Source organism: Rattus norvegicus, chromosome 3 (genome assembly GCF_036323735.1).
Source record: "Rattus norvegicus strain BN/NHsdMcwi chromosome 3, GRCr8, whole genome shotgun sequence".
NCBI classification, from domain to species: Eukaryota; Metazoa; Chordata; class Mammalia; order Rodentia; family Muridae; genus Rattus; species Rattus norvegicus.
In genome coordinates, this window is record NC_086021.1 from 147,828,259 (window position 1) to 147,855,542 (window position 27,284).

General features: G+C 40.0%; 1 protein-coding gene across 16 annotated transcripts in view; it reads right to left on the minus strand.

Moving 5' to 3' along the window:
* Window positions 1–27,284, minus strand: part of Tasp1 (taspase 1) — a 231,619-nt gene that overhangs the window by 198,167 nt on the left and 6,168 nt on the right. For 11 of the 16 annotated variants that reach the window (XR_010064632.1, XR_010064631.1, XM_039105021.2 and 8 more), the window contains exons 2-4: window positions 24,798–25,014; window positions 16,186–16,253; window positions 10,455–10,523 (exon numbers count right to left, since the gene is read on the minus strand). Coding sequence is in view for 13 of the 16 variants with exons in the window: in XM_039105021.2 (XP_038960949.1) it covers window positions 10,455–10,523; window positions 16,186–16,253; window positions 24,798–24,942 (282 nt within the window). In the remaining 3 variants the exon portion in view is untranslated. Of the gene's footprint in view, window positions 1–1,409; window positions 1,673–10,454; window positions 10,524–16,185; window positions 16,256–24,797; window positions 25,015–27,284 lie in introns of those variants that run through there. The other 5 variants (XM_039105026.2, XM_063283793.1, XM_039105027.1 and 2 more) reach the window with 4 other exon arrangements.

A 27,284-nucleotide genomic window follows, 5' to 3' on the forward strand; every position in this document is an offset into this window, starting at 1 on the left:
GTGTTTGTGTGCTATGCTGAAAAAAGATCAACTGGTGTGATTAGTTTTTTAGCAACTTGATTAAGAGTCATTAGGAAGAAATAACCTCAATTGAAAAAAGGTCCAGACAGACTGGTCCATGGTCAAGTGTCAGGGGCATTTCCTTGATTGATGAATATGGGAAAGCCCAGCTCACTGTGGGCAATGCTACCCCTGGGCTGGTGGTCTAGATGGTAAGGGCTAAGCAAATCATGGGGAACAAAAGATAAATCTTCATGGCTTCCAAGTCAGCTCCTGCCTCTAGGCTCCTGCAGCCCCGTGTCAGTTCCTGCCCTGGCTTCCCTCAGTGATTGACTGTTTTATAGAACTATAAACTAAAATAAATCCCTTTCTCCTCGAGTTGCTGGTCACGGTGTTTTTTTTTTCTTTTTTTCTTTTTTTTCAGAGCTGGGGACCAAACCCAGGGCCTTGCGCTTGCTAGGCAAGCGCTCTACCACTGAGCTAAATCCCCAACCCCTGGTCACGGTGTTTTATCACAGCAAAAAAAAAAAAAAAAAAAAAGCCTAACTTAGCCCTAGTTTTGATACCTAGCACATCCCTTCCTGCAAAAATAGAAAGGTAGTCTTCAAATAAATAGTCTATGGTTACACAGAAATGAACCTTATAGAAGTATTAACTGATATCCTTTGCTAACAAAAAGAAAAAAATTGTAAAACTATGAAATTGATATTTGACATGATAATCAAGTAACTATAAATATAGGTATGATCAAAAAATGACAAAACTGTACTTCTCAGAGCCAATAAATCTAATTATATCTGTGAATACAGAACTACAACATATTTTATATTCAAAGATCGAGTAGATTACTTTCACATAGTTAAAACACAGAAACACCACCAATTCTAGCATCATATTATCATGTCCTTGAGTAACAATGCCCAGAGCATCATACATGAAGTTTATGTGCAACTCAGGAACTGGTAAATCTTGTCTTAGAACACATGCCTGACAGATTCAGTCAAGAGGAAACATTGATGGGATTCACAGAGCTCATGAAGCAATGGCTGGAAAAGACTAACGAAATTTTTCATGTCCCCATCAGTACAAAGTAAAGCAGGACATGGTCTGTAGTTAAGTGTTTTCACTTAGACTGTGATACAGAGTAAGGTAAAGCTAAAATCTAAAACTGACTCAGTTTTCTTTGTATTCTAAAAGAACAAAAACAAAAACGACAAGAAGACTAAAAAACCATTGCCTTTACACTAAGCATGTACTTTGTACTACAAAGCAGACTACTAGGATCTTGGTGGAAGAATAGATGTACCTACCTAATGTGTGAACGCAGTAAGTTACAAGTTGGTCCTCAGTACTAAAGGCAAGAATCAGCATTAGTACTCAAAAAGGTGTTTTAAAAGAATGTAACTTACTTTTACCGTCCCAGGCTACCTGGGCTCTGTCTGGTGCTTCTCTGTGTGCACATGGCCACCCAGCCTGTCTTCTAATAAATCAATGCTCTGGCAGCAGAGCAAGCAAACAAGGTGTCTCCAGTCTGGGTACAGCTCTTCAGGACACAGTTCCCTTGGCAGGAGGTGGAAACTCTGGGGAGAGGTGATTTCCTCTGCCTCTTCACAAGAAGAACATAGAGCCTTGGCTGGATGCAACTCCATGAAGTGTAACTGTGTGTATACACCTCAAAACATAAAACAAAAAAATGTAGAGAAACATAAAGACTCCATAAACAGCTAGAACACACAGAAATAATGATGCCCCATTGGAATTACTGCTAGAGAGGTAGGAGCAATCAGGGATCTGAAGTAATTGGAGATAACTATTAAAAAAAAAAAAGAATATCTCAAATTAAAAGCCAAAATTCTGTGCAATGAATATACTGCAAGCTTTGTGAGAACAAAAGCAATCTTTTGTTAAAAGTAAAACTTTTACATAAATACAAAAGCAAGATTTCCCTCTCCTTTATTACACAAAATAAAAGACATCATCAGCAAGTGGGGGCTGGAACTCAGAAGAGCAGGGAGTATAAATGCACCAACTATATTACAGCTACTGGGTCCACACATGTACAAGCCTAACTGCATCAAGCTGATTTTCAGTATGTCCAGAGCCTATGGGGAAAGGGACAAGAAGAGGACAGGGAACTGCCAGCCCAGAGAACAGGACGACAGGAATGCTCTCAAATAAATGGACTTTTATTTGAGTTTTACTTCTCAAACAAATCAAAGATCATCAGTTTGCTTTGTTTTTTATTAGGGGAAAAAAAAGACAAGTAACTAAAGGCTGGAGAGTGGCTCAGCAAAAGCTAGAAGCAAGCAGGGCATGGTGGCACACACCTTTAACCCCAGCATCCAAAAAAAGCATGCCAGAGTTCCATGACAGCCAGGACTACACTGACAACCCTCCAACTCCAAGGAATGTGATGCTTCTGGCTTCCAGACACCTGCCCTCACATGCGCATAACACACACAGATAGACACCAGATAAATAGTAATAGTTAAGTAAATGGTTTTTAAATTAAGAAAGAGCCTAAAGTGATGCATAGAACAGGGGATGGGGATGGTAAACAACGATCCTATAGGAGCCCCTCAGCAAACTTGCTATGATATACATGGATCTGCCCCCCTGAACGTGTTCTGACACCCAGCTATGCCATATGCTAGCTATGCCATGTTCAGGACCAGCACACACTTTAAGCACCAGTAGGTTTCAGGTATTTTATTTCTCCAATGTCTAAGGCACACAGATAATTTCAATCAGAAATGTACAATGCCCAGGAAGGGAGTACAGGCAACCCCTGCAGGTGACCAGATGACTGGAGTGGGATCTCCCTACAACAGACTACTTAAAGATGACTGGTATTCTGGAGATCCTAAAATGCATGCAGTGGATTCCTGGCACAAGAGGATATAGACACACACACAAATCTATTACAGTATTAAATATAATGATATAAATATCTACTTTCTTCTTTATCTCAAAATACCAGCCATCTGGACAAGAAATTACATCATAAAGGACTTCAAGTCTGTAAGCAAGCAATCCACTGGATTGTAAAAAGGTTCAAAGGCACAGTACTAAAGATAATCTGCTCATAAAGGACTTAGACCAGTGATTCCCAACTCTCCTAAGGCTGTCACCCTGTAATACAGTTTCTCATGTTGTGGTGACCACCCCACCACCAACAACCACCAACTATAAAATTACTTTTGCTGTTGCTTCATAACTGCAATTTTGCTATTGTGATTAAATGTAATGTAAATCTCTGGGTTCTCCAATGGTCTTAGGCAACTCCTGTGAAAGGGTCATGACCTACAGGTTGAGAACCTCTAACTTAAACTATCAATCAGCTTCAGACATGAATTAAGACCTTTCCTTACTATTCGTAACTTTTAAAGATAAAACAAGCCAGCCAAAAACCGACAGGGTCACATATTTGAAGCAGAACACATTGGAGTTTTTCTTACATTGTTTGGCTTTCTTGGATGATTGATCAGTTTAGTTTCTGGTTTATCTGTATTGCTGAAGATCAAACTCAGGACCCCATGTGCATTAAATATGCCCCTTCATTGATCAATATTCCCAGCCAAAGAGAACACTTTAAACAAAGAACCTATATATTTACCTTTTGTTATATGAAATTTAGGTTAGTCCTATAAATATTGTGTTTTGTTTGTTTGTTCTGTTTCTCAGGACAGGGTTTCTCTATGTAGTCCTGACTGTCCTAGATCTCACTATGTAGGCAAAGCTGACCTTGAATTTAGAAATATCTACCTGCCTCTGCCTCTCAAGTGCTGGGATTTAAGGCGTACACTACTGCTGCCTGGCTAATTTTTATTTTTTTCATTAAGCTATAAGCACATCATTTTCTCCTTCCCTTTCTTCCCTCCAACTCCTATCAAGTCTACCTCCCTTCTCAAATTCAGTTTCTTTCTTTGCTGTTGTTATTGTTAAACATACATAAAAGAATACATACATAAATAGACTCACTGAGTCCTTTTAGGGTGCCCTGTATATGTATGGTGCCAGGGCTGACCACTTGGTACTGGATAACCCACTGGGACTCATCCCTAGGAAGGCTAGTTTTGCCACTCTCAGCTCTCCTAGCCCGACTGTAGTTCTTGGCCTAGGGTGGGGCCCTGCCTAGCCCTGCTCTTACTGTACAGAAGTCTACTTGCCATTGTAACCATTTCCAAAGTAAACTGACTAAAATTCCCTACAGGTTCTAACAGGAGGACAATCTCTGTCAGATTCATGTCTTTCTTCACACAAGACTGCAATAGCCTCCAAGAAGTTCACCACTCATAGGTCACCCATTACTCCTTACTAGTCCTTTTTATACCAGGTCCTGGTACTTCTGTAGGAAAATGCCTCCACGAAAGCAGAATGGCAATGTTCCACATGTAGTTCATCTTCACTCAAAATCTATGAAACGTGCCTTTTTACTTTAGGAACTAACCTAAGAGAGTAGTTACCTATGAATCACTCAGAATTCTATCTCATTTCCTCAAAGAAGAAATAGTAACAGAGGCTACACCATGTACACTGTGCAAAGTAACAGTCTGAACTTTTAACCTACTGTTACCAAAACAAATTCTAATCTCCTGAACCAAAACAAATTCAAAGCATCCAAGAAGAATAAGTCATACCCAATGTATATGCCCAGACAAGAACACTAAGTTGGTTGCCAATATTATCTTCTCTGTTGAAAAGGAATCAGAGTTATAATACCCAATAAAAAGAATTCACTTTCTCATTTGCTCTATGATAATCTGTGAACGTTATAAAACAAGAGCAAATGAGTTCATCAATCTCCAAACTCCAATACACGAAGTGACCTGAAGACACAGTGCACCTGGAGGCACCTCTGCATCTCCACACCACAGGATGCCTATCACACAGGAATGGCCACCTTCCTCTCAACCCTGCAAGGGAGAATGTGGGGGAATAGGCGGGATACCACGTGTAACTAACATGAAGGCACACCACCTCCTATATCCAAAAGGACAACACCTGTATTTGGAGTAGACTAAATCAACCATTTCTAAAGATATCTGGAAAATCGTGAGTCTAGGTGGATTCTGCTAGCTTTGTGCATAAGAACATAGCATAGTGTAACTCCTCACAAACAACCAGAGCCAAATTCAGCAGTTTACACACACACCACAATAGCACATACACATCAAAATAGGTGAGGGCTTCTTGATAGGGATTTAGGGCAGAGTGAAGAGTATGAAATAACCAAACTTCAGCATACACTTTATGAAACTGTCAAGCAATAGGTGTTTTTACATGAAGAGATGGGAGAGGATATAACTGACACAGCAAACATAGGCTATACTTTGATATTCTTGGACTCCTACTTGGTTTGGAATTATGAACACATACCTCCATTCTTGTAATAATGCACTTGGCAGCCTCATTCACTTACCTGCCAGTGTTGTACACACACATCTCTCTCCATCAACCTAGCAACCACAGAACTCCTTAACCCCCTCCACCTGCGTCAGGGTACACTACTCCCATTTCTAAGCAGTAGTATTTGTTTCCCTACCCCTGGTAACCAACAAAGTTAGACAATTACTACTGAAATCTAATCCTACCACATCTAAGTATGAAGGATAGGAGGGCCAGTGCATGAGAAGCAAGGCGAAAAACACTGTGTCCTCACCATCTACTTTTCCATCTAATGCCTATGGGTAAGCATAGGACTAAAGCCAAGTGCATATGAGGGATGTAGATGGTTGCGAAATTATTATATAACCTACACTACCAAACTAAAGAGACAGTCACCTAAATTATGCCCCTTAGTGACCAGCTCCTCACTTTTGAAACCCCATAAAGAGACCCAGTGCTGTAACCTGGAGCCCTTTAGTATCTTTACTTACGTGACTCCAATCAATCCTGACAGTGTACCTCTCTCTTTAATCCAAATAAAATTATCTTGCTTCCTTTGCAAATCTTTGCCAGTCCTTATCCTCAATTCTTTGTATAATAATCCAAGAACCTGGAAACACAAGGTCCAAACCCAACCACCGCATATATATCGATACAAATACCACAACAAAACTCACTTTATTGTGTGCTAACCAAAACAATCAATTCAACCGGGCTTAAAAGAAGAAATTAGCACAATGCCACATGCCTGCAATCCCAGTTCTCGAGAAATAAAAGTAAGAAAATCAAGAGTTCAAAACCAGCAGTGACTATTTAGCATTAGACCCTGTCTAAAAACAAAGAAAGAAATCAAGAGTGAATGCCAAGGTTAGGAAGGTGTGTGTAAAAGTTCCTGTGGTGTCACCTTGTCTCTCCCTCCTCTACTGTAGAAGCTGATACACTAGTATAAAAACATTCACTGTTTGGAAAAACGCAAATGATCACACTTTACTCAACACAAAGCCAGACACACTTTCTAGCAACTAGGAAGCATTAAACCATTTCATGTCAGTTAGTCTGTAATAAGGACAATGCTCAAGGAATTCACACTAATTTAGCATCTGGCAAAGAAAGAAACATAACATCCAGGATTACATACAGAGACCATGTGTAAACAAATAATTTAAAAAAACATAAATACACATATGCAGGCAGATGACACACTCACCCTGTGGAGTGAGCCAGGCTTGATGCTACATATCTGTAATTACAGTTTCTGGGCATCTGTAGTAGGAGGCCCACAAATTCAAGGACAGCCTGAATACTAAAGGAAGACCTTATCTCCTCCCATCACCCCAAAGAAAGCATCTTCTGAAGTCCAAAGTATAAGGCACACTGAAAAGTATAAGACTTGACTGAAGAGGTTGACTAAACTTAAAGGTGAATGATACTCTCCAATATAAAATAAGTCAGATTTTCTATGGCTTTCCTCTTTCCAAGGACTCATCATTAATAATATTCATCTAAACAGAGAAAATTTAATCTAATTTTCTTATGTCTTTCCACTGACCCAAACTAATATAATAATTCAACTGAACTTCACATGAAAATCTATCATGGGTTTAAGGTAATATTTTTCAAACTTCAGGTGACAAAAACTGCAGAGGACAGTAAAAGTCATGGACACATAATTCTTAAGGCACAGGAAAACTCTTTCGGCTTCCAGGTCACAGTCCATCATTAGGGGTTGGAACTTGAGGCAGGAACTGAAGCAGAGGCCATAAAGGTTTGCTCCCTCCGGGGTGGCTCCTCCTACTTTTACCTACAGCTCAAAAACAGCACAGCACATTCTGGGCTGGGCTCTCCTACACCAATTAACAATGAAAGGACTCAAAGACATGCCCACAGACCTACAGACAGAAGCTGTTACTCAAGTGATGTTCCCTCCTACCAAGTGTATCATGACAACCAGGATTGCCATCACACAACTATAATCACAACACTCAAGGATCAGGGAAAGGAAGACTATAAACAGGCAAATACTTATATACATAAATACCTCTTTTTAAAAAAATTTTAAAAAGCAAAATTATAAATTAAAGCTACTCAGGAGTGACTCATGAGTCTTGTCGTTTTCAGGTTTGTTGCTGTTAAGATACAGTCTCATAAGAAATCCTGGTTAGCTTCAAATGTACCTAGCCTCTTGAATGCTTGAATTACAGATGTACAGGACCCTGAGGGCCCGCCAAGCGCCAAGTAGGAGGAACGACAAATGGCTTTAGAACTCATAGAATGAGGTTCCCAGGTTACCACAACCATATGGGTGAGATTCCATGCCGCACAGCCCAGAGGACTGCATGTCCTGAGGACTTGACGCTGTTGTGGAGTTCCGCTCTGCCTGTGGCCCTCACATCCCACACAACCAGAATACAGCAAATGCAGAGCCGAATGCCAGCAGCAAACCACTGAACTGAGAATAGGACCCCCGTTGAAGGAATCAGAGAAAGAACTGGAAGAGCTTGAAGGGGCTCCAGACCCCATATGTACAACAATGCCAACCAACCAGAGCTTCCAGGGACTAAGTCACTACCCAAAGACTATACATGGACTGACCCTGGACTTTGACCTCATAGGTAGCAATGAATATCCTAGTAAGAGCACCAGTGGAAGGCGAAGCCCTTGATCCTGCTAAGACTGAACCCCCAGTGAACGTGATTGTTGGGGGGAGGGCGGCAATGGGGGGAGGATGGGGAGGGGAACACCCATAAAGAAGGGGAGGGGGAGGGATTAGGGGGATGTTTGCCCGGAAACCGGGAAAGGGAATAACACTCGAAATGTATATAAGAAATACTCAAGTTAATAAAAAAAGAAAAAAAGAAAAAGAAAACCCCAAGGGGGCTTCCAACTCCTTACTGGGTAGTTATCTCTGGCACTCAAAATAACAATGCCTGATCTCCATTGCTGCTGAAGCAGATTAATGATTCAATCACCACCCTAGGGAAGAACTTAGAGATGTAGTAGATTGTCATGCCTTTCTGGTATGATTTAATAAGAATTGCTGATGAGTAGATATGCAATTCTGAGGCAAACTGTTGCCTGCCAGTAAGAGACACTGGCTGTGAAAACTACCTTGCTTGCTTATACTTTGTTAATCTATACCAAGTTGCTTAGTTACAAATGTACATAGGTTCTTGGGAATAATTTGTTTTCTTTACCTGTACTATATAATGTTATTTCTTTTAAAGATATTGGGGAACATACTATTTTTTCATAGTCATTCACTAGAAGAAAACTAGAATTTAATCACACTGTAATTTTATACTGTTTGTAAGATTTCCCTAGGATATGTAAGCCTATATAAGGAGAAAAAATAAAGTGTGGGGGATTAGAACACTGTTCCTTCCACTCATCAAATATGCATGCATGTACACATGTAAAACTTGTCTGGGTGTGTGTGTTGGAGCTTGCTCCATCCAATTGTGTGTATTTATGTATGGATGTGTGAAATGTTTGGAGCCTGTTTGCTGGAGCTTTACCCTAACCATTATATATGTGTGAATGTGTATATCTGTCTGTAGGTATGTGTGCATATATGTATGTGTGCATATATGTATGTGTGCATATATTTGTGTGTATAAAGCTATTAGATTCTGCCCTGTCTTTTGTTTCATCCACTGTGTGTGTGTGTGTGTGTGTGTGTGTGTGAGAGAGAGAGAGAGAGAGAGAGAGAGAGAGAGAGAGAGAGAGAGAGAATAATTTTGTCTTTCCTCTTTCCTTCTCTTTGAGGGAGGGAGGGAGAGAGAGACAGAGAGAGAGAGAAAGAGAGAGAGAAAGAGAGAGAGAGAGAGAGAGAGAGAGAGAGAGAGAGAGAGAGAGAGAGAGAGAGAATATTTTATGTCTTTCCTTCTCTTTCTCGTCAGTCCCAAGGAGTCAAGAGACCATAGTTTTTCTACTGGTCACAGGAGAGCCAGTCCCAGTAAATTAAGCTTTGTTCCCTCAGGAAAAAAAAAAAAAAAAAGTCTGCTGTAACTTCTCTAACTGCTGACTGCCTTTGGTAGCAGTCCCTGTAGTATCTGAATACTCATCATTCTCTCTCTCTCTCTCTCTCTCTCTCTCTCTCTCACACACACACACACACACACACACACACACACACACACACACACACACACACACACACTTCCCATTTGCCTTATTGTTTTAGTATTAATTTAGATATGTTACAAAGATAGGTTAAAATCTACAAAGTGCAGCTCTATGGTTAAATCAGGGAATATATAGAAAACATGGCTAAGGACTTTCATTCAACTCTGAGCTACTTTTCCAAGGAAAGGCATTTGACTGATGCCCTGACGTAACCTCCCACACTTGGGACTTTATCTACTTTACCTCTCACCCTCTCCTTTATATCCATCCCTGCTCACCTCCATGTCTTAACGTTCCTCCCCAATAAGTCTTAAGATCCAGTAAAACAACCATCACTAGTAATCTTGTCAACTTACTAATCTAGCCTATCTACATTCCAGTCTTCTAAAGGCCTCAAGCTCATCAATACTCCTGAGTCACAGAAACTGAGAGTCCCTCACTATGGACACCAAGAGTCTCTCACCCAATTCAACTCCTTGGTGCCCACTAAACTCAGAACTGTCTTAAAAATCCACTGGAACAAGGGTGATTTCACAAAGCACACAACATATGGCTTCAGGACCTATATCTGTTACATCTGTGATAAAAATTGTCTTCCCACCTTAGACAGTTCTAGAAAGCTGGAATCATGTATTTGTTAAAGATATATCTCATTTTAGAGGTGTCAACTTCAAAAAGTGTCCTACTGGAAATACCTATGGCCAATGAATTTATAACCATGAATCCTACAAAAACAAGGGGAAAAATGAATTAACCAACTATTTTATTACTCAGGAATGTCTTCAGTGAAAACAAAATCTTTTACATAGCTTTGCTAAATTAGTGAGAAACACTGGTTACGTGGCTTATGGCTGACTAGCTCACCATCTCAATGCCATTTAAAAGTAAGACATGTAAATGCGCAAATCAGTCATGTAAAGTATCAAAGAGAAAAGAAATACCTCAAGTTCCACCAGAGCAGCCATCACTGCATCTGTCGCAAGGGCACCAGCCTGTAGCTTCTCAATTGCCTGTGGAACCAAAAGGAGACATTATTCACCATAAAACCAGCTTCTCAAACATACCATAAACTTTGCAAAGGTGCAGAACATATGAAACACTGGGAGTTAAGAGAAACCGGCCAGCATCTCCACTGCACACGGACTGTGTGGCATGAAGTTGTTGTGCTTATGTTGGGTTTCATTCCTGGCTGCATGTGACTCGAGAGCTGCATGTTGGACACAGGTGCCTTAAGGTACAAACTTCTCAGATTTAAGAAAAGTAATGTTTATTATTTAGACTAATTATCATTCTTAATATTACCCAAATTAAAACCACAAAAGTTAGCCACCAAATTCTAGGTACATGGAGTGTAGTTAGTGAAAGGGCTTTACTCTCCACTGTTATAGTCTGACCTGTCCCACCCACCCCTAGCATACTGTAGACATTTTATCAGCCATGCCTGCCAGCTACTTCATATTATTATTGTAATATGCCTGCCAGTCACTGACATGAGAAAATGATTTGACTCAGAGTAGGGTTACAGTGACCACATCCTGTTATGTTCTGTATGTTCTGAAGTTTATTAATCTTTAGAAATTTCACAAAGATTCAATAAGACCCATTAAATTAAAGGTCAATATGAACTGTTATTTCTAAATGGCTTGAGTCAGGGCTGACCACCAGGCAGCACTTCCCTAGTCTGATTGGCATTAGAGTATGCATTCAATAAACCATCCCTATCTGACTGAGATAAGTGTTCGCATGGTTTGTGGAGCAGATCCTAGACCTCAACATTTGGTGCACTGACCTAGAAGCTCTGTGCCCTCTAGCACCCCTCAGTTACTGACAGCAAACACTCTAAGCCATCTGGGCCTTCCATAAGTAGGGAAGACTTTTTCTGCACCTGCACAGTTCTTTTCTTTTTTTCTTTTTGTTTTTTGCTTGTTTGTATGTTTAGTCTCCTTTGTGGTACATTCTGGCAAGACCCAAGGTATAAAAACTAGACGCAGTGTTTCCTTGGGTCTGAAGGACAGAGGAACTCCTCTTGACTAAGTGGTTGGAATACAATCCGCCACTTTGGAGTTGAACTTGGTCAGAGAATACTGTATGGTTTTGGGATGGAGAGATGGCTCAGTGGTTAACAGCACTGACTGCTCTTCCAGAGGTCCTGAGTTCAATTCCCAGCAACCACATGGTGGCTCACAACCATCTGTAATGAGATCCGATGCCCTCTTCTGGTGTGTCTAAGACAGCTACAGTGTACTTACATATAATAAATGAATCTTTAAAAAAAGAAGAAAGAACTCGGTTTTGTTTGTTTTCTGTCTTCCAGTTTCATTTTGCTTTTTGTGCCTCTCTTCTCTAGCTGTAACTCCTTCACTATGGGATATCCAGAACCTTTTGGTGGGATGTCTGAGTCACTTCTCACTCCTCCCTCTTTCAGTTGTCCTCGATGCAAGGGTGTGCTTATGCCTGTCAGTCTTATGTCTGTCAGTCTTATGTCTGTCAGTCTAGTTTTGTTTTGTTGCTTGATTGTTGCTTTGTGTTTCACACTCAATGGAACAATGGTTAAGACTTCATCTGCTGGCCATTTTCCCCTTGACTTAGCTTTAACTCACTTTGAGGACTTTTAGGGAAAAAGCAGCCTGAACTGGTATGACAGAACTGATAAACTGTCCTGGGAGCCCTGTTCCTGTAGCTAGGAGTCTAGCACTTCTGGAGAAGCTCTGCCAAGGGCTGCTTGTCTGTACAAGATGCTCATAAAAGGGTCGGCAGCTTCTCAACATCTCTGGTAAGAAAACTGATAGCTATGAAAATTGGGTTCAGCAAGTGGCAAGGAGCTCCTCCCTTGAAATTATACCTCGAACAAGTAAGAAACATTTGCCTTATCTATTCTAAATATCTAAGTGTGTGAGGCCACTCCAAGTTTGTTTCTGTGTGCTGTTAAAATACATGTTCTGCATGTCTTGCTTATAAATTAATTGGCTTATAAGTTATTGGGTATGATTTAAAAAATCTGTAACATCCTTAGCAAAAGAGAGCTTAAAACTGGTAACTCAGGGTGGGAGCCATTCTGGGCAACAACACATAGCAACAGCCAACCCAGGTCTCTAAAGATACTTTTAAATTGGGATGATGTTTTTCTGGAGTTCCTGACCTAAAAACCAGACTTATAAAAGATAAAATTTAAAACAATGTCTCTTTAGTGAGGTATTAAAGCTGCACCTTCATGTGTCCCTATACAAGAATTTCTCTTGCTGGCAACCAAACTTTTTAACAACAAAATGATGCACTTGATATTGATTTTAGGAACACTGGATTATTTAAACTATTTTTTAAAAAATTAAAAATTGGCCTTGTCTTCAAAAAATTATGGTTATACTCTAAGACTTTACTCTTTAAAAATATAATTTATTTTGATATTACAAAAAGGAACTTTCAAAAATTATAATCAAATATATAAAGCCATAGGATATTTTAAAATTCGTTAAAATTTTATTGGAATGTCTTTATTAATGTATAATGGTTATAATGAAGGAGGAAACTCTAATGAAAATAATAATGATGATGGAAACTATAATGACTTCAGAAATTATAATGGACAACAGCAATCAAACTATGGACCCATGAAGGGAAGCAATTTTGATAGAAGCAGCTCAGGCAGTACCCGCGGTGGTAAGTTCGGATCCGATGGTAGAAATGGTGGATATGGCAGCAGAAGATTTTAAAATAAAACACGAACAGGCTACAGCTCTCAGCAGGACAGAGAACAAGATGTGAGAAAAGCTGCAGGTCCTTTGAGACAGTTGTCCGAATGCATTAGAGGAACGAACAGTAAACATGCGCCACAGAAGGACGGAGGATCCAGTCAGAGCAGTCACTGCAGCTGAAGCAGGGAGCCCTCCCTTCCTGGGAAGAACTATCCCAGCCACAGTCTGCAAAATCTAAACTACTGACCGATGTTCCGATGTCAGCTACATAAATACTGCTCAGGGCTTTTATCTGTTATTGCTTTGAGTTCTCTTTTCATTACATCAAATGTATTGCTCTGTAAATTATAGTAATGACAGCAGAAATAAAGAAATTAAGGAATTTGTTAATTTAAAATTTTTTAGAGGTTTAAAATATCAAAAAAGTTAAGAATCACGGGCACGTGATTCACCGCCATACCTTCTACTTCTCCTGAGCTTTGGCAAGAAGCACCTTTCAGACCAACTAACCAAGCCAAGCCAAGCTGATAGGAGCCCTCTCCACCAAGGCCTCTGCCATTTTACCAGCTTATTAACCTTTTCCTGTCCTGGCACTGACTTCAGCTGAAACTAATCATAAAGGAAACTGTTATATTCTATAATTATATACCCATAAAGGTCAGAAAAGTCCCTAGTCTCTTTATGAAATATGTTTATGGGACACGTTATAGGTTTAAAAAGTTTTTATTTTGATAATAGAAGAGCTTCAATTCAAAACTGTAACTTTAATCTCAGGTATAAGGCTAAAACAGGAAGAATGTGTGAGTTCCAAATTCAAGTCCAGCCGAGGCTTCGAAATTTGGGGTGAGGGATGTGTATTAATTTAAAAAGAAGAATGATCCACAGGTGAAAATTTGTTTTCAAAAATATTCTTAATTCTATAATGTCTTTTTATATCAGAATACTCTTTTGTAATACATTCTACAGAGTAAAGGTCTATAAAAATTACCTTTCTTGGGCCTAAACTTAGGGGAGAAAAAGAAAAAAGAAAAATTGGCTTTTTGATGAACTATTAAAACTCTAATTTAATTAACAAAAACAAAGCCCAAAATCTAACAATGTATTTCTAGTTAAATTTTTTGTTGTTGTTCTTCATTGTACATTATGAGTGTTTTACTTGCATGTCTGGATGGGTACCACATATGGCTGGTGCCCTCAGAAGTCAGAGAGGATATCAGATTCCCCCAGAACTGGAGTTACAGATAGTTCTGAGCATCCACATAGGTTCTGAAAACTGAACCAAGGCTCTCTCCAAAAGCAGTAAGTGCTCTTACCCACGGAACCATTGCCCCAGCCCCAGCCCCAGTCCCAGCCCCAGTCCTAGCCTTAGCCCCAGCCCCAGCCCCAGCCCCAGATACATAACTAAAATTTGAAGAAGATAATTCACACCAGCTGTGGTGGCAGCACATGCCTTTAATCCCAGCACATGGAGGCAAGGGCAGACAGGCCTAGTCCACATAGTGACACAATGAGTTCCAGGTCAGCCAGGGCTATGTAGAGAGATCCTGGCTCAAAAAAAGAAAAGAAAGCCAATTCATGAGGCTAGAGGGTCTCAGTGATTAAGATCACTTGTTGCCCTTGCTCTTGTGGAGGATCCAAGAAGTTCAGTTCCCAGAACCCATATGGCAGCTCACAGCATTTCTAAGTCCAATCCCTAGGAACCTAATACCTTCTTCTGATTTCCCAGGGCAGCAAGTATGCATGTGGTATATACACATACATGCAGGTAAAACACTCATACACATAATGCAAAAAACTTAATAAATATAAAAAAGAAAGTAAATCATTACATAAATTGAAGACGATTATAGGTCAAAATAGATTAAATTTATAGGACAAAAGCTATAGAAAAATAAAAATTTCTTTCCAGATAATGAAAAGATTTCATACTTGAAAAACATAAATGTTTAAGGATGTGTGTGTGTGTGTGTGTGTGTGTGTGTGTGTGTGTGTGTGTATTAGATAAAATCCCTATAACAAAATACTCACAATTTATGGCAATCCATTAATAAAAGAAAGCTCATATCTCTGATAAAGTATCATTCTTACAAATGGCATTTGAATATAAATAAAAGTAAAATACCCATATATAATTAACATTCTGTATGTGTAAAGAGTGTGTAAGAGTCCTTGCTCCTTGCTCCTCTCTTGCTCCTTTCCCCTCTTTGTCCCTCTCTCCCAATCCCCTCCCTCCTTTCCATGTGCTCATGGCCCATCTCCTCCACTCTACTCCTTTACTCTTCTACTTCTCTCTCTTCTCTTCTTTTCTCTTCTCTTCCCTCCCCACTCCTCTCTGCCCTACTACCCTCTTAACTCCCCTCCCCATGCCCTGAGTGAACTCTACTCTATATTAAGAAAAAGAAAAAAAAAACCCTCAAAAAGAAAAATAAAACAAACAACTATTTTACAGAGAGGAAGAAGGGCTGGAAAGATGGCCCAGCAGTTAAGAGCACCGACTGCTCTTCTAGACGACCTAAGTTCAATTCCCAGCAACCACATGGTGGCTCACAACCATCTGTAATGGAATCCAACACCCTCTTCTGGTGTGTCTGAAGACAACAACAGTGTGCTCATATAAACAAAATAAATAAATCTTTTGAGAGAGAGAGAGAGAGAGAAAGAAAGAAAGAAAAGACACTGACCTCATAACAAGAGCCCATAGAGTTCAGTCATTCTGAAAATGCTTAAAAGGACACTAAATGTTAAAAGGCTGTATGTACCCATAACTACAAAAGCATAGACTTCAGAAGACAGAGAGGAAAAAGCTAAACATCATTCAATAAATAAAAAACACAGGTGAACGAAAACTAAGCCCAACAAACATGAGTAAAATAACTTTGGGATCCAGCCAAACCTCACTAGGAATGAAATTGAAAACTTTGACTCTCAAGGTACAGATCCATGTGTAAAATCACAAGCACTGCACTCCCTCTGCTCATACCTTCTGACAAGCTCGTTTGCATACATGTTTATACTCCTTGGCTTTGGATTCAGAATGATAGCCTGCACCTACGGTAGGAAAACAAAAACCAAGTGTTAGTTACCACTGAGCTCCCTGGGCCCCCCAGATGAGAAGAGCCGTCCACGCAGACACAATCCCAGTCAGTGCCTTAGCTGTATGACATCCTAAAAGCTAACGTGTGATAGCATGCTTTTCTCCCTATTCAAAAGACTGTCCTGTCAGAGCTCCTGCACACAAAAGATCCTTCACAGGATCACTCCCCACCCCTGTCAAGAACTCTTCAGGACCAGAGATATGCCTGCAGCAAGCCAGAGAACTTAACCTATGCTCTAGTTCAGAGACAGATGTGGTAAGAGAGAGCAACTCCCACAAGTTGTCCTCCGACCTTCCCATGTGTACTGATCTTCATAAATGTCCTCTAGCATGGCCCCTCCACTATCACTACCACACAAATTAAATAAATAACCAAATAAATAAATGTAACTTTTTAATTAAAAACAAAAAAACTGCTGAACCCAGGAGCTCCTGTGGTATGGAGTTGATAATGCAGGTGATGCCAGGAACAAAGAAGCTTGAAGTCCCTCTTCAGTGATCATTTAAAAGCCCCACTATTCAAGAAATTACTAGTTAGAATCTAAAGTTCTCAGGAATTCATGACTCCAAAAACCCTGATGCTGTCTTTTAAATACCCAGAAAGTTACTTAACAGTTTGGCTCCAAATAAACTACTTTCCTTAAGAAAGTTGATTCTCAGAACTAGAGACGGGTCAGTGGTTAAGAACACTTGCAGCATTTCCAGGGAGACCCAGTTCAGTTTCTCAGACCCACATCAGACAAGTTAATAAATAAATTTTAAACAATTATTTTTATTACTTTTGATGTCATGTCTGTGTGTCTATCCATATATGCACATTCACGCAGGTGCCAAGAAAAACAGAAGAAAGTAACATCAATGCTGGGATTTGAACTTGGGTCCTCTTCAAGAGCAAGTGCTTCCTGATATTTTTTTAAATTGGATTTTTTTTTATTTACATTTCAAATGTTATTCCCTTTCCCAGTTTCCTGGACATAAGCCCCTATCCCATCCCCCTCCCCTTCTTCTATAATGTATGCATTTTTATTTTATATGTATAGGTGTTTTGTCTGCATTAATGACTGTCCACCATTTGCATGCAGTGTCCACAGCGGCCAGAAAAGGGCACTAGATCCCTTTTAACTAGAATTACAGGCAGTTAACTACTATGGAGGTGTTGGGAATAGAACTCTGCTCTAATGCTCTTAATGAGTCCTCTCTCAAGCCCCTCATTTCTAATTAAAGGGACTCAGCTAAAGGGGTGGGAGTAGAAGGAGGAAGGGGAGCAAGAGGAAGAGGAGAACCAAGAATGCTAAACTCTGGAAGACTAGATTCTTATTAAAGTTCTTTAGTTTGACCCTCTCCTCCATGAGACTCCACAGAGGTCAAAGCTAAGGAAGGTTAAGTTCTATGTCCAAGTTCACAACTCTCCTGTGGGTCCAGTAGAATCATAACACAAGTCTCCTCAAGGCTGAGAAAAACTGACCCACGAACAGTATTACAGAGAGCTGGAACAAGAGAAGCAATGCTAAGCAACTCCAGTCGCTCAGGCCCAAAAAGTAATTCTGTTTCATGAGAGAGAGCTAAAAGTTCACAGAGCCTCTATCAGTCTTGCTCAAACTTGTCTTCATAGTTCTCTAAAACCAAAGGAAAAATAAAAATCAAGTATTAGAAAATAGAACCATATGACCCAGCTACACCATTCCTGGATATATGTACCCAAAGGACTTATATGTGTTCATAAGATATGTATTATCTTATTACAGACATACTTGCATATCCATATTCACTGACACTCTATTCATAGGAAATGGAATCAAGCTAGATACCAAACAACATCAACCTAGATATCCAACAAACTGGCAAGTGGATGTACAATGAAATATTACCTAGCTATAAAGAAAAATAAAATCATGGCATTTGCAGGTAAATGGATGGAACTGGAAAAATTAACCTGAGGGAGGTCACCGGTAGGATGATGTCATACAGGGGAGGCAGGTACAAGATAGAACAAGGCCTGTCATTGGGTCTGAAGGAAAGATGGGTGGGAGAAAAGTTTGAGGAAAGAGGAGACTGAAACGGAAGGAGATTGGAGACTGGAGGAAAAGCCGCAGAGAGAACATGGAGGCTGATTTTAAGATTCCACTCTGTACCTTTACAGGTTGTTATGAATGTTCTTAAGGGATGGGTATGTACAGGGCCTTGTATGTTTAGGTGGGCAATTATATCGTATCAATTGGATCAGAGGATATTAGGTTGTGTGTTCTTTCTTATGGCGATTTGACTTTGGGAGAGTGTATGGCAGCACAGACACTGGGCTGCCACGGAGTTGGGATGTGTGTTTCTGGCAAGATATCTACCAGATATCGTGTAGTACTGTGGTCCCAGATCTAGAAGCTGGAAAGAACCCAGGTGACCTTCAACAGAGGAATGGATACACAAAATGTGGTACATCTACACAATAGAGTACTATTCTACTATCAAAAACAATGACTTCATGAAATTCATAAGCAAATGGATGGAACTAGAAAATATCCTGAGTGAGGTAACCCAAACACAAAAAAAAAAACACACATGGTATGCACTCATTGATAAGTGGATAGTAGCCCAAAAGCTCAAATTACCCAAGATGCAATCCACAGACCACATGAAGCTCAAGAAGAAGGATGACCAAAACGCAGATGCTTCACTCCTTCTTAAAAGGGGGAACAAAAATATTCATAGGAGGAGATATGGAGGCAAAGTTTGGAGCAGACACTTAAGGAATGGCCATTCAGAGCCTGCTCCACCTGGGGATCCAGCCCATATACATACAGCCACCAAACCCAGACAATATTGCTGATGTCAAGAAGTGCATGCTGAAAGGAGCCTGATACAGCTGTCTCCTGAGTGGCTTGGCCAGAGCATGACAGATACACAGAGGCGAATACAAGCAGCAAACATTGAACTGAGAACAGGGTTCCCGTTGGAGGAGTAAAGAAAGAACTGAAGGAGCTGAAGGGGCTTGCAACCCCATAAGAACAACAATACCAACCAACCAGAGCTCTGAGGGACTAAACCAAAGACTATACACTACCCAAAGACTATACACATGGACAGACCTATGGCTCCAGCTGCCTATGTAGCAGAGGATGGTATCATTGGGCACCAATGGGAGGAGAACCCCTTGGTCCTGCCAAGACTCGATCCCCCAGTGTAGGGGAATGTCAGGCAGGGAGGCAGGAAGTGGGGGTAGTTGGGGAGGGGGAACACGCTCATAGAAGAAGAGGGAGGAAGATAAGATAGGGGGTCTATGGACAGAAAACCAAGAAAGGGAATAGCATTTGAAATGTAAATAAAAAATATCCAATAGCTGTGTCATACACAGGTTACCTCCCAATGAGTTATTGGCCACGTGGCCCCAGAAGTACCCAAAACAATATCAGCTACTGTCTTTTCTCCTGCCTGTCCACCATAACTAGTTGGTAATACCTAATTGCTGAAGACACTTCACACCTCAGTTCTAGGACATAAAAATCAATCTTGAATTAATTAGGAAACTCTTTCCCTACCAGCTAGCCTTCATGATGCTAAAAAGTAATTTTTTAAAGGATAATTGCTTAGAAGTTAACAAGAAAATGAAGCAGGAGTTATCAATAGACTATCAGAGATGCTGTACTCTACACTAATAGATGCAGTCTTAGGGGATCCTAGGTCTGCTGTGTTCCATCTCTGGGGCCCCAACTTTTCAGCAATATTTCCTAAGTCATGAGATATTACTGACAAACAAGCTTAGCATATAAATTCTTCTGAGTATAAAGAAAATTGGGGCTCAGCATGGACCCAATTGATCTTTAGATTCTGGTTAATGCTTGCTTAGTTCTATTTGACAAAGGAAAGACAGGCTCAGCATGCAGGGCACTCCCATGCAATGGTACACATCAAAAACTATTATGTTTGCACTGTATGAGTTATGGTCTCTCTCTATTGCAAGTGACAATGACATTCACTATGTACACATAAGTCTCTGCTTTTCTATTTTAAGATTAAAGGTTGGGGCTGAAAGATGGCTTCGTGGTTGAGAGCATGCACCATTCTTATAAAGGACCCCAGCTCAGTTCAGAGCTCTCACACCTGTAAGTCCTGCTCCAGAGGACCTAAAACTCTCTCTGGCCTCTCTGGGCACTTATATTCACATGCATATATTGAAATATAAAATAAATATTTTATCAAACATTTAAAAGTGGCTACTTTGTTCTGGCTTTCTTTTCCCCTTTGGCTGGCTGGTTAGTTGTTTGATTTGGATTTTTCGGGTGGCTCCAGTTGGCACTCAGGCTTGTCTCAAACTCATGGTATCCTCCTGCCAGTTTGTGAAGTGCTGAGATTGGCACGTGCCCCATACACAGCTGACTCTTTTGGTTTTATCAGTATCAGGTTAGCCAATGTTGAGAATAGCTAGGTAAGAGCAAAACTCTCTAATCAAATAACTAAATGTTGGATAAGACAAATGCTGAACAAAAGAGTTGTACATTATGTGAAATATATAATCTTTGTCCATAAGTATATGAAATAGAGTCTTGTTTGTAATCAACAATCTATCTGAATTTCTAATAATCTTTGGCCCTGCCACCCTGAACTGATCTCATCTCAGCTGACTAAACAGGCAGGCATGACCAGTACTTGAAAGAGAGAAACAGAGGTTATTCTTGATCACACAATTTCCTGTCATAACCCAGATTGAACCCTATTCTTTCTGGCCTCTACCACAGTCTTTAGCCAGAAGACACTATCTTCAAATACGTGTCTGAAAGAAGAACAGAAACATGACAGTCAAAAAAAAAAAAAAGCAAAGTTTCCCAAGCAATCTAAAGCTGTTAATATCTGTCCAAGTTTCAGGTGGTTTTGTACTTTTTCCCAGCAATTTTAAAGACAGCTTATGATGGCCACATCACTGACACAGAGCTGTAGAGATGATACTAAAGCAGAGATCCAAAAACAGGAGCTAGTCCCGGGCCTACTTTTAACTGAGTAATTTCCCTAATTTGTCTCATGAATCCTGTTCTTTTTTAAAACTCTGTATCTGTTTGGGTTACCATGAATACCAAGGCTCTGAGCTGCCTGATGTGATTTCTAGGAATTGAACTCAAGTGTGCCATGAGCAGCAAGAGCTCTTAACCTCTGAGCACTCTCTCCGCCCCTCTTTGCAAAGTGCCTACATGGAAAGGGAGTCAGGAGTGGGAGGGGTGAGAAAGGAAAAGGGAGTTAGCCAGATTAGCAGCCATGCCAAGGCAGGAGACTCAAAGGTATGAGGCAAGCCTGTGGTATACAAGTCCCTTAGCTTGAGGCTAAACTACATCTGTAAGCTAAGCTACATATGGTGGCTCATGTCTGCAGTATCAGCATTAAAGAGCTAAGCTGAAGAACTGAGTTCCAGGACAACTTAGGCTACAAAACTGAGTTCTGGGCCAGGCTAGGCTAGAGTGAGACCATGTCTTAAAATATAAATACAAAAATAATAATGGGGGAGGGGAGAACAACTGGATGGCTCAGCAGGTGCAGTGCCTGTGGCAATCCTAGCAAGCAGAGCTTGATCCCCAGAAACCATGGAAAAGTGGAAGGAGAGAACCATCTCCACAGTGCTGTCCTCTGACCTCTACACATGCACCACAGCACAAGCACACCACATACACAGTATGTGCACACACAATAATAATGAATAACTTTTAAAAATTAAATGGAAAAGCAAAGACTGATGATATACCTCAGTGACCAGGCAATCGTCTAGTGCACAAAAGTAGCAAATCCCAGGAGAAAAAGGGGGTATGATAGATGGGGGGAGGGGAGAGGGAATGAAAAAGACACACGGAAAAATTAAACTTCCTGTATTTTGTGTTTGGTAATCCCTCTGGAATAGGTTCTATGTTGCAAGTTGTCCAGTCTAAAAATAGCCAACGGTTAATTACCAGACAAGATATTAGTTTCATGAGAGATAAGGCTAGTCTGGGCAAAGCTAAGAGGAGACTTGCTACTCTTTCTCTGCAGATGTCATGAAGTTTACAATGCAATAAAATGAATACTGTCCAAAAAGTAAAGATCTGCCCTCAAAATCATGCCTCCTTAAAGATGGTGAATCCTCTATGTGTTCTTATGGTCCTTGTTAGGTGGACAGCTCATAGGATGAGACAGAGCCAAAAACTTAGAGTCAATTAAGGGTTTATCAGTCAGCTCAGCAGTGCAACTGGAGTCATTTAAGCCACTCAGTCTCTGGCCCTCAGGGTCTTCACTTATAATACTGGGAAAATACAAGCTGGTAAAGTGATCTACCTCAAAATAGAATTCTTTTAATTATTTTACATCCATTATTTATTTTTTTTGTGTGTAGGTATGTGCATGCAAGTACACGCAGAAGTACACACATGTGGAGATATCAAGTTATCAGAAGATAATCTGTAGGAATCTGCTCTCCTACCATGTGGATTCCAAAATTGAACTTAGGTTTCCATCTGGGTGGCGAGTGCCTTTACCCACTAAGCCACCTCACCATTACCAAAATATACTTATTTAGCATAATATAAGATGGCATTCAGGAGGCCTACAGACAGAGGACTGGAGGGAAGGAGATCTGCACTACATAAGACAACTATATTACTACAGAAGCAGGACTCCTCGGGAGACCCCTTATCTGGCTTCCTTATATCTAGTAAAGAGACGATCAAATTATCCCTGTCAAAAGACTGCCACAGGATGACAGGCTTCTGATGAGTGTAACCTGACAAATTATCTCTATAATAAGACAACATCTGTTCACAATTTATTTCTTCTTTTTCTCCTCTCATAACCTGTCATGACCTCCCTCACAGGTATCTCAAGCTGCTCTCTCTGTAGCTCAAAAGCTGTCAACCATCTGGCCCTTTCTTTGAGTCTCAAAAGATAGTACACATATGCATGTTAATAAGTTTGCTAGTTTTTCTCCCATTAATCTTTAAATTGTCAGTTCATTTCATAAAGAATGATTGAATCTATAGAGAGCAAAGAGAAACTAAAACAGTCTTACGAAGCTGAACTATTAGCTGTCAAGATGACTCAGTGGGTAAGGGGGCTTGCCACCAAGGTTACTGACCTGAGTTCAATTCCCTAACCCACATGGTAGAGAAATCTGACCCTGTAAGTTAGCCTCTGACTTCCATGAGGTGCTCAGGCCTAGACAGATACAGACATACATGTTACAGGTATTTGATTATTATACAGTGAAAAACTAATTGTTAGAAAAATATAAAAACTTAAAATAGTGTCAGATGCTAAAGAATGGAAAGTTCTTGGGAGAAGTCTTCTGGTCTTCGTTCTATGACCCAAGGCGACTGTCACTTAGCCTTGAGCTACCCCACCATAAAAGTGAAATGGTTGGGGAAGTAGGGAGGGAATACTGACTTGGTTTGGAGCCACTCCCATCCCCCACCATGACAGTGACCTGGTTCAGCCAGCGAGTGTGATGGGGAGGAGCTAGACTTTTGTCATGAAAAGCCCTCAGGGAAGAAGCTTCAGGTAAGAGAGATAGGAATTTTCTCTTTGGGCTTGTAGGAACTACCAAGTAGCAGTTGACAGGATTCAGGAAAAACATATTCTAGCAAAGAGAGGTAAGGAGGCCTCCTGGGTTTGGAAAAGCTCAAGAGGAAGGTAGACTGGCTCTGTAGAATGACACACAGAGAAAGAGATTTCTAAAGAGCTAGCAGTTTAATTGTAGAAACAGGCTTATAGATAGATATCTTGTATATAGTTAAGAAAATAAAATTACCTCACTGAGCTGGCCAGTTTTTATCTCAGTTTATGCCTCCAGTGTCTTTAGTTATGTTTTATATCTAATATTTTCTATTTCTATTTAATATTTAATTAAATATTAAATTTAAAAAAATGTTATATATAAATAGATAAATGAATATTTTAAAAAAACTAAGTATCTATATAATTTTGTAATTGTACTTTAAGATGGCCATTTTCTAAAATGAAGCATAAAAGTATTTTTCAGTAGCATTATTCTATAAAACATAAGCCAGAATTAAATACTTTGGTTTCAAGTCAGGCATAGTGGCGCATACCTTTAATCCCAACACTTGGGAGGCAGAAGCAGTGGCAGGCAGATCTCTGTAAATGCAAAGCCAGACTGGTCTACAGAGAGTTCCAGGACAGCCAGGACTATATTTTATTGGGGGTAAACAGCAACAACAAAGCAAATGAATGGATGGATGGATGGATGGATGGATGGATGGATAGATGGATGGATGGAAATGTAAAGATTATTTGGATTTTAACATACTGATCTAGACATATGCATGGTGTGTTATATAAGGTAAAGGGAAATAAGGAAGACATTGGAAGACGTCTCATTGAAGACTTTCCAACCAGGGTGTAGAATAGGCCTTCACTCCATTAATAGCTAACAGGCTCCCCTGACAGATACAAAGTACAGTCCTCATTGTTCTACAAAGCAAGGAAAGGAAAATGTTATTTTCAGCTTCCATTCCACCTTGCCTGCAAGGCCTTACCTGCATGCACCAGCACAAAGCCCCCTCGTTTCTCCTTACAGGGCTGCTGTGTTTCTAACTCCTTGACTGTTATTTTAGCAGCAGATGCCTGAGAGGATCTGGAAGGCAGTCCTTCTCCAGAATTCATCCCCTTCTCCATGATCATTCTCCAAGATTATCATCTTCTATCAGGAAAAAAGCATCCTTCCATGCAAAAGAAACTGCAAAAGGAGTCACCCTAAAGAAAAATAGCAAAAGATTACCTCCATTTCTTCCTACCAACATGCACATCACTTACAAAAAGTATACACACATATTTCACAAAATAGATATTTAAGATTATTGAACTGGATAACAATAAAAGAACATGAAAAGTTTACACCTTATCTCTGCCCAGCAACAGTATTTGTCTGAAAACACAGAAACAAACAATTTACTATAAAGAGACCTATTCCTGGAGGGGTATAGCAGCACACATCATTATCAGAGAGGCAGGAGAATCACTGAGCCTGAGGCTGGACTATTCTGTTTAGCCAGTTCCAGTACACTCTGGGCTACACAATGAAATCCTATCTTTTGAGAAAAAAAAAAAAAACACTACAAGAAAAAAAAACCCAATGTAGTCCAAATTTTGTCTCCCTGTTACCTACAGTAAAGTAAACCAACATAGTGTAATTAACACTTTATTTCCCCTGCACACCAGCTGATCTCTGGGATATTTCAGGATCACAAGCACTGATATAAAAACAGCTTTCTGCTTAAAGAAAGCTACAAATCCATACCTACATGTGAAGAGGTTTTGAATGTTTATTGATTACTGTTGCATGTGCACTAGACGGTGGGGTGAAAGACAGAGGACAACACTGTGGAGTCTGCTCTCTCTCTCTTTCCACCTTTACATGGGTTCTGGGGATCAACCCTGGTTGCCAGGCTTACAGAGCAAGCACATTACCAGTGAGGCTTCTCATCAGCTTGAATATGTGTTATTGGTTTGTTGGCACGGGATCTCACTACCTGGTTTAAGCTGGCCTGAGCTGCCTGCCTCATGACTGGCCTACCACAACCTCCTGAGTGCCAGGATGACAGAGCAGCACTGCTGTTCTCACGAAGAAACTCTCTCCAGACCATCAGTTCAAGGCTGATCAGTGCAATTATAAAGCACAAATGCTAACAAAACCAAGAAATTAAACAAGCACTCCGTCAAAGAGCTGTCAGCATAAGAAGCATGATACTCTCCACAGGCAAGTAATGAGACAAAACTGAATAAAACAATTTTCAAAAAGTCTATGCTTGAACTTTGCTTCGAATTTTTCTCACTATGGTTTACACACTCGAAACATTAAACAATCCAGGTTTAGTACAACAAAAAGGTCAGAATATATTCTAAATTAAGAATAAACATACCATTTTAAAAGCAACAATGAGATTTCAAAAAAAACATGACAATGTCAAAACTTTTTAAATGACAACATTAAGCAAAAATAATCAGTACATATTAACCTGAAAGGAAGGGAGTCAGGTTTGGTGGTATGTATCTATAATTCTAGCACGTGAAACAGATGGGTCACAAATTCAAGGTCAACAGGTACTACAAGTTAGAACCTGGACTATAAATAAATTAATTCAATTCAATTAAAAGCAGCCACTAGAAGGAATGAAGAAGTTCTTGGTATACAGATATGGAAATCTCATAAACATCTGGCTAAAAAAAGTATTTTAAAGCATGTAAATAATCATCTCAGGAGCTTGAGGCCATCTTCATCTATACAATGAGTTCTTGAACCTATATGAGATATGCTCAAAAAAGGAGGGGAAATGTATGCATAAAAACATATGCTGTATTATCTGGAAGGAAGAAGTAATTATATATGCAAAGTATGCATCTGGACAGATATACCACAAAACAATACAGTAATTTTACCCAAAGGATATTTAGATGATCAGGGTACAAGGACAGGATGGAAGTTAGTAACTGTTCGCCATTTTAATTTAAAACATTTGAATGTATCACACACCACATAACCACACACACACACACACACACACACACACACACACACACACAGCTAATCTTGGCTGTCAACATCACTATACCTGTAATCAAGCAAAGCCCAAGTACCTGGGCATGCATGCCTGTCAATGGTTTTCTCAACTGGATGGTTTAAGGTGGGAAGACCTACCCTGAGTCTCGGCCACTCCTGGCAGCAGCCCACACAGAAGGAAGCTTTCCGTTTCCCTTGGCCAGTTCACCTTTTCTGCTAAGGCAGTCCTTCATTGGTACTAGAACCTACTTCAGGATTCCAGCTGAAATGTTCACTGCCTCAACTAAAGAACTACCAGAATTTTGGCCTTTCCTGTAAGAGACAGCCATTGTTGAACTAGTGAAACCACACCAATAAATCCCCTTTAATCTATATGTACATACATATGTGTGTATATACATGTATTTATATATGCATATATACACATAAATATATCTATATATTCTACCAGTTCTGTTCCTTTAGA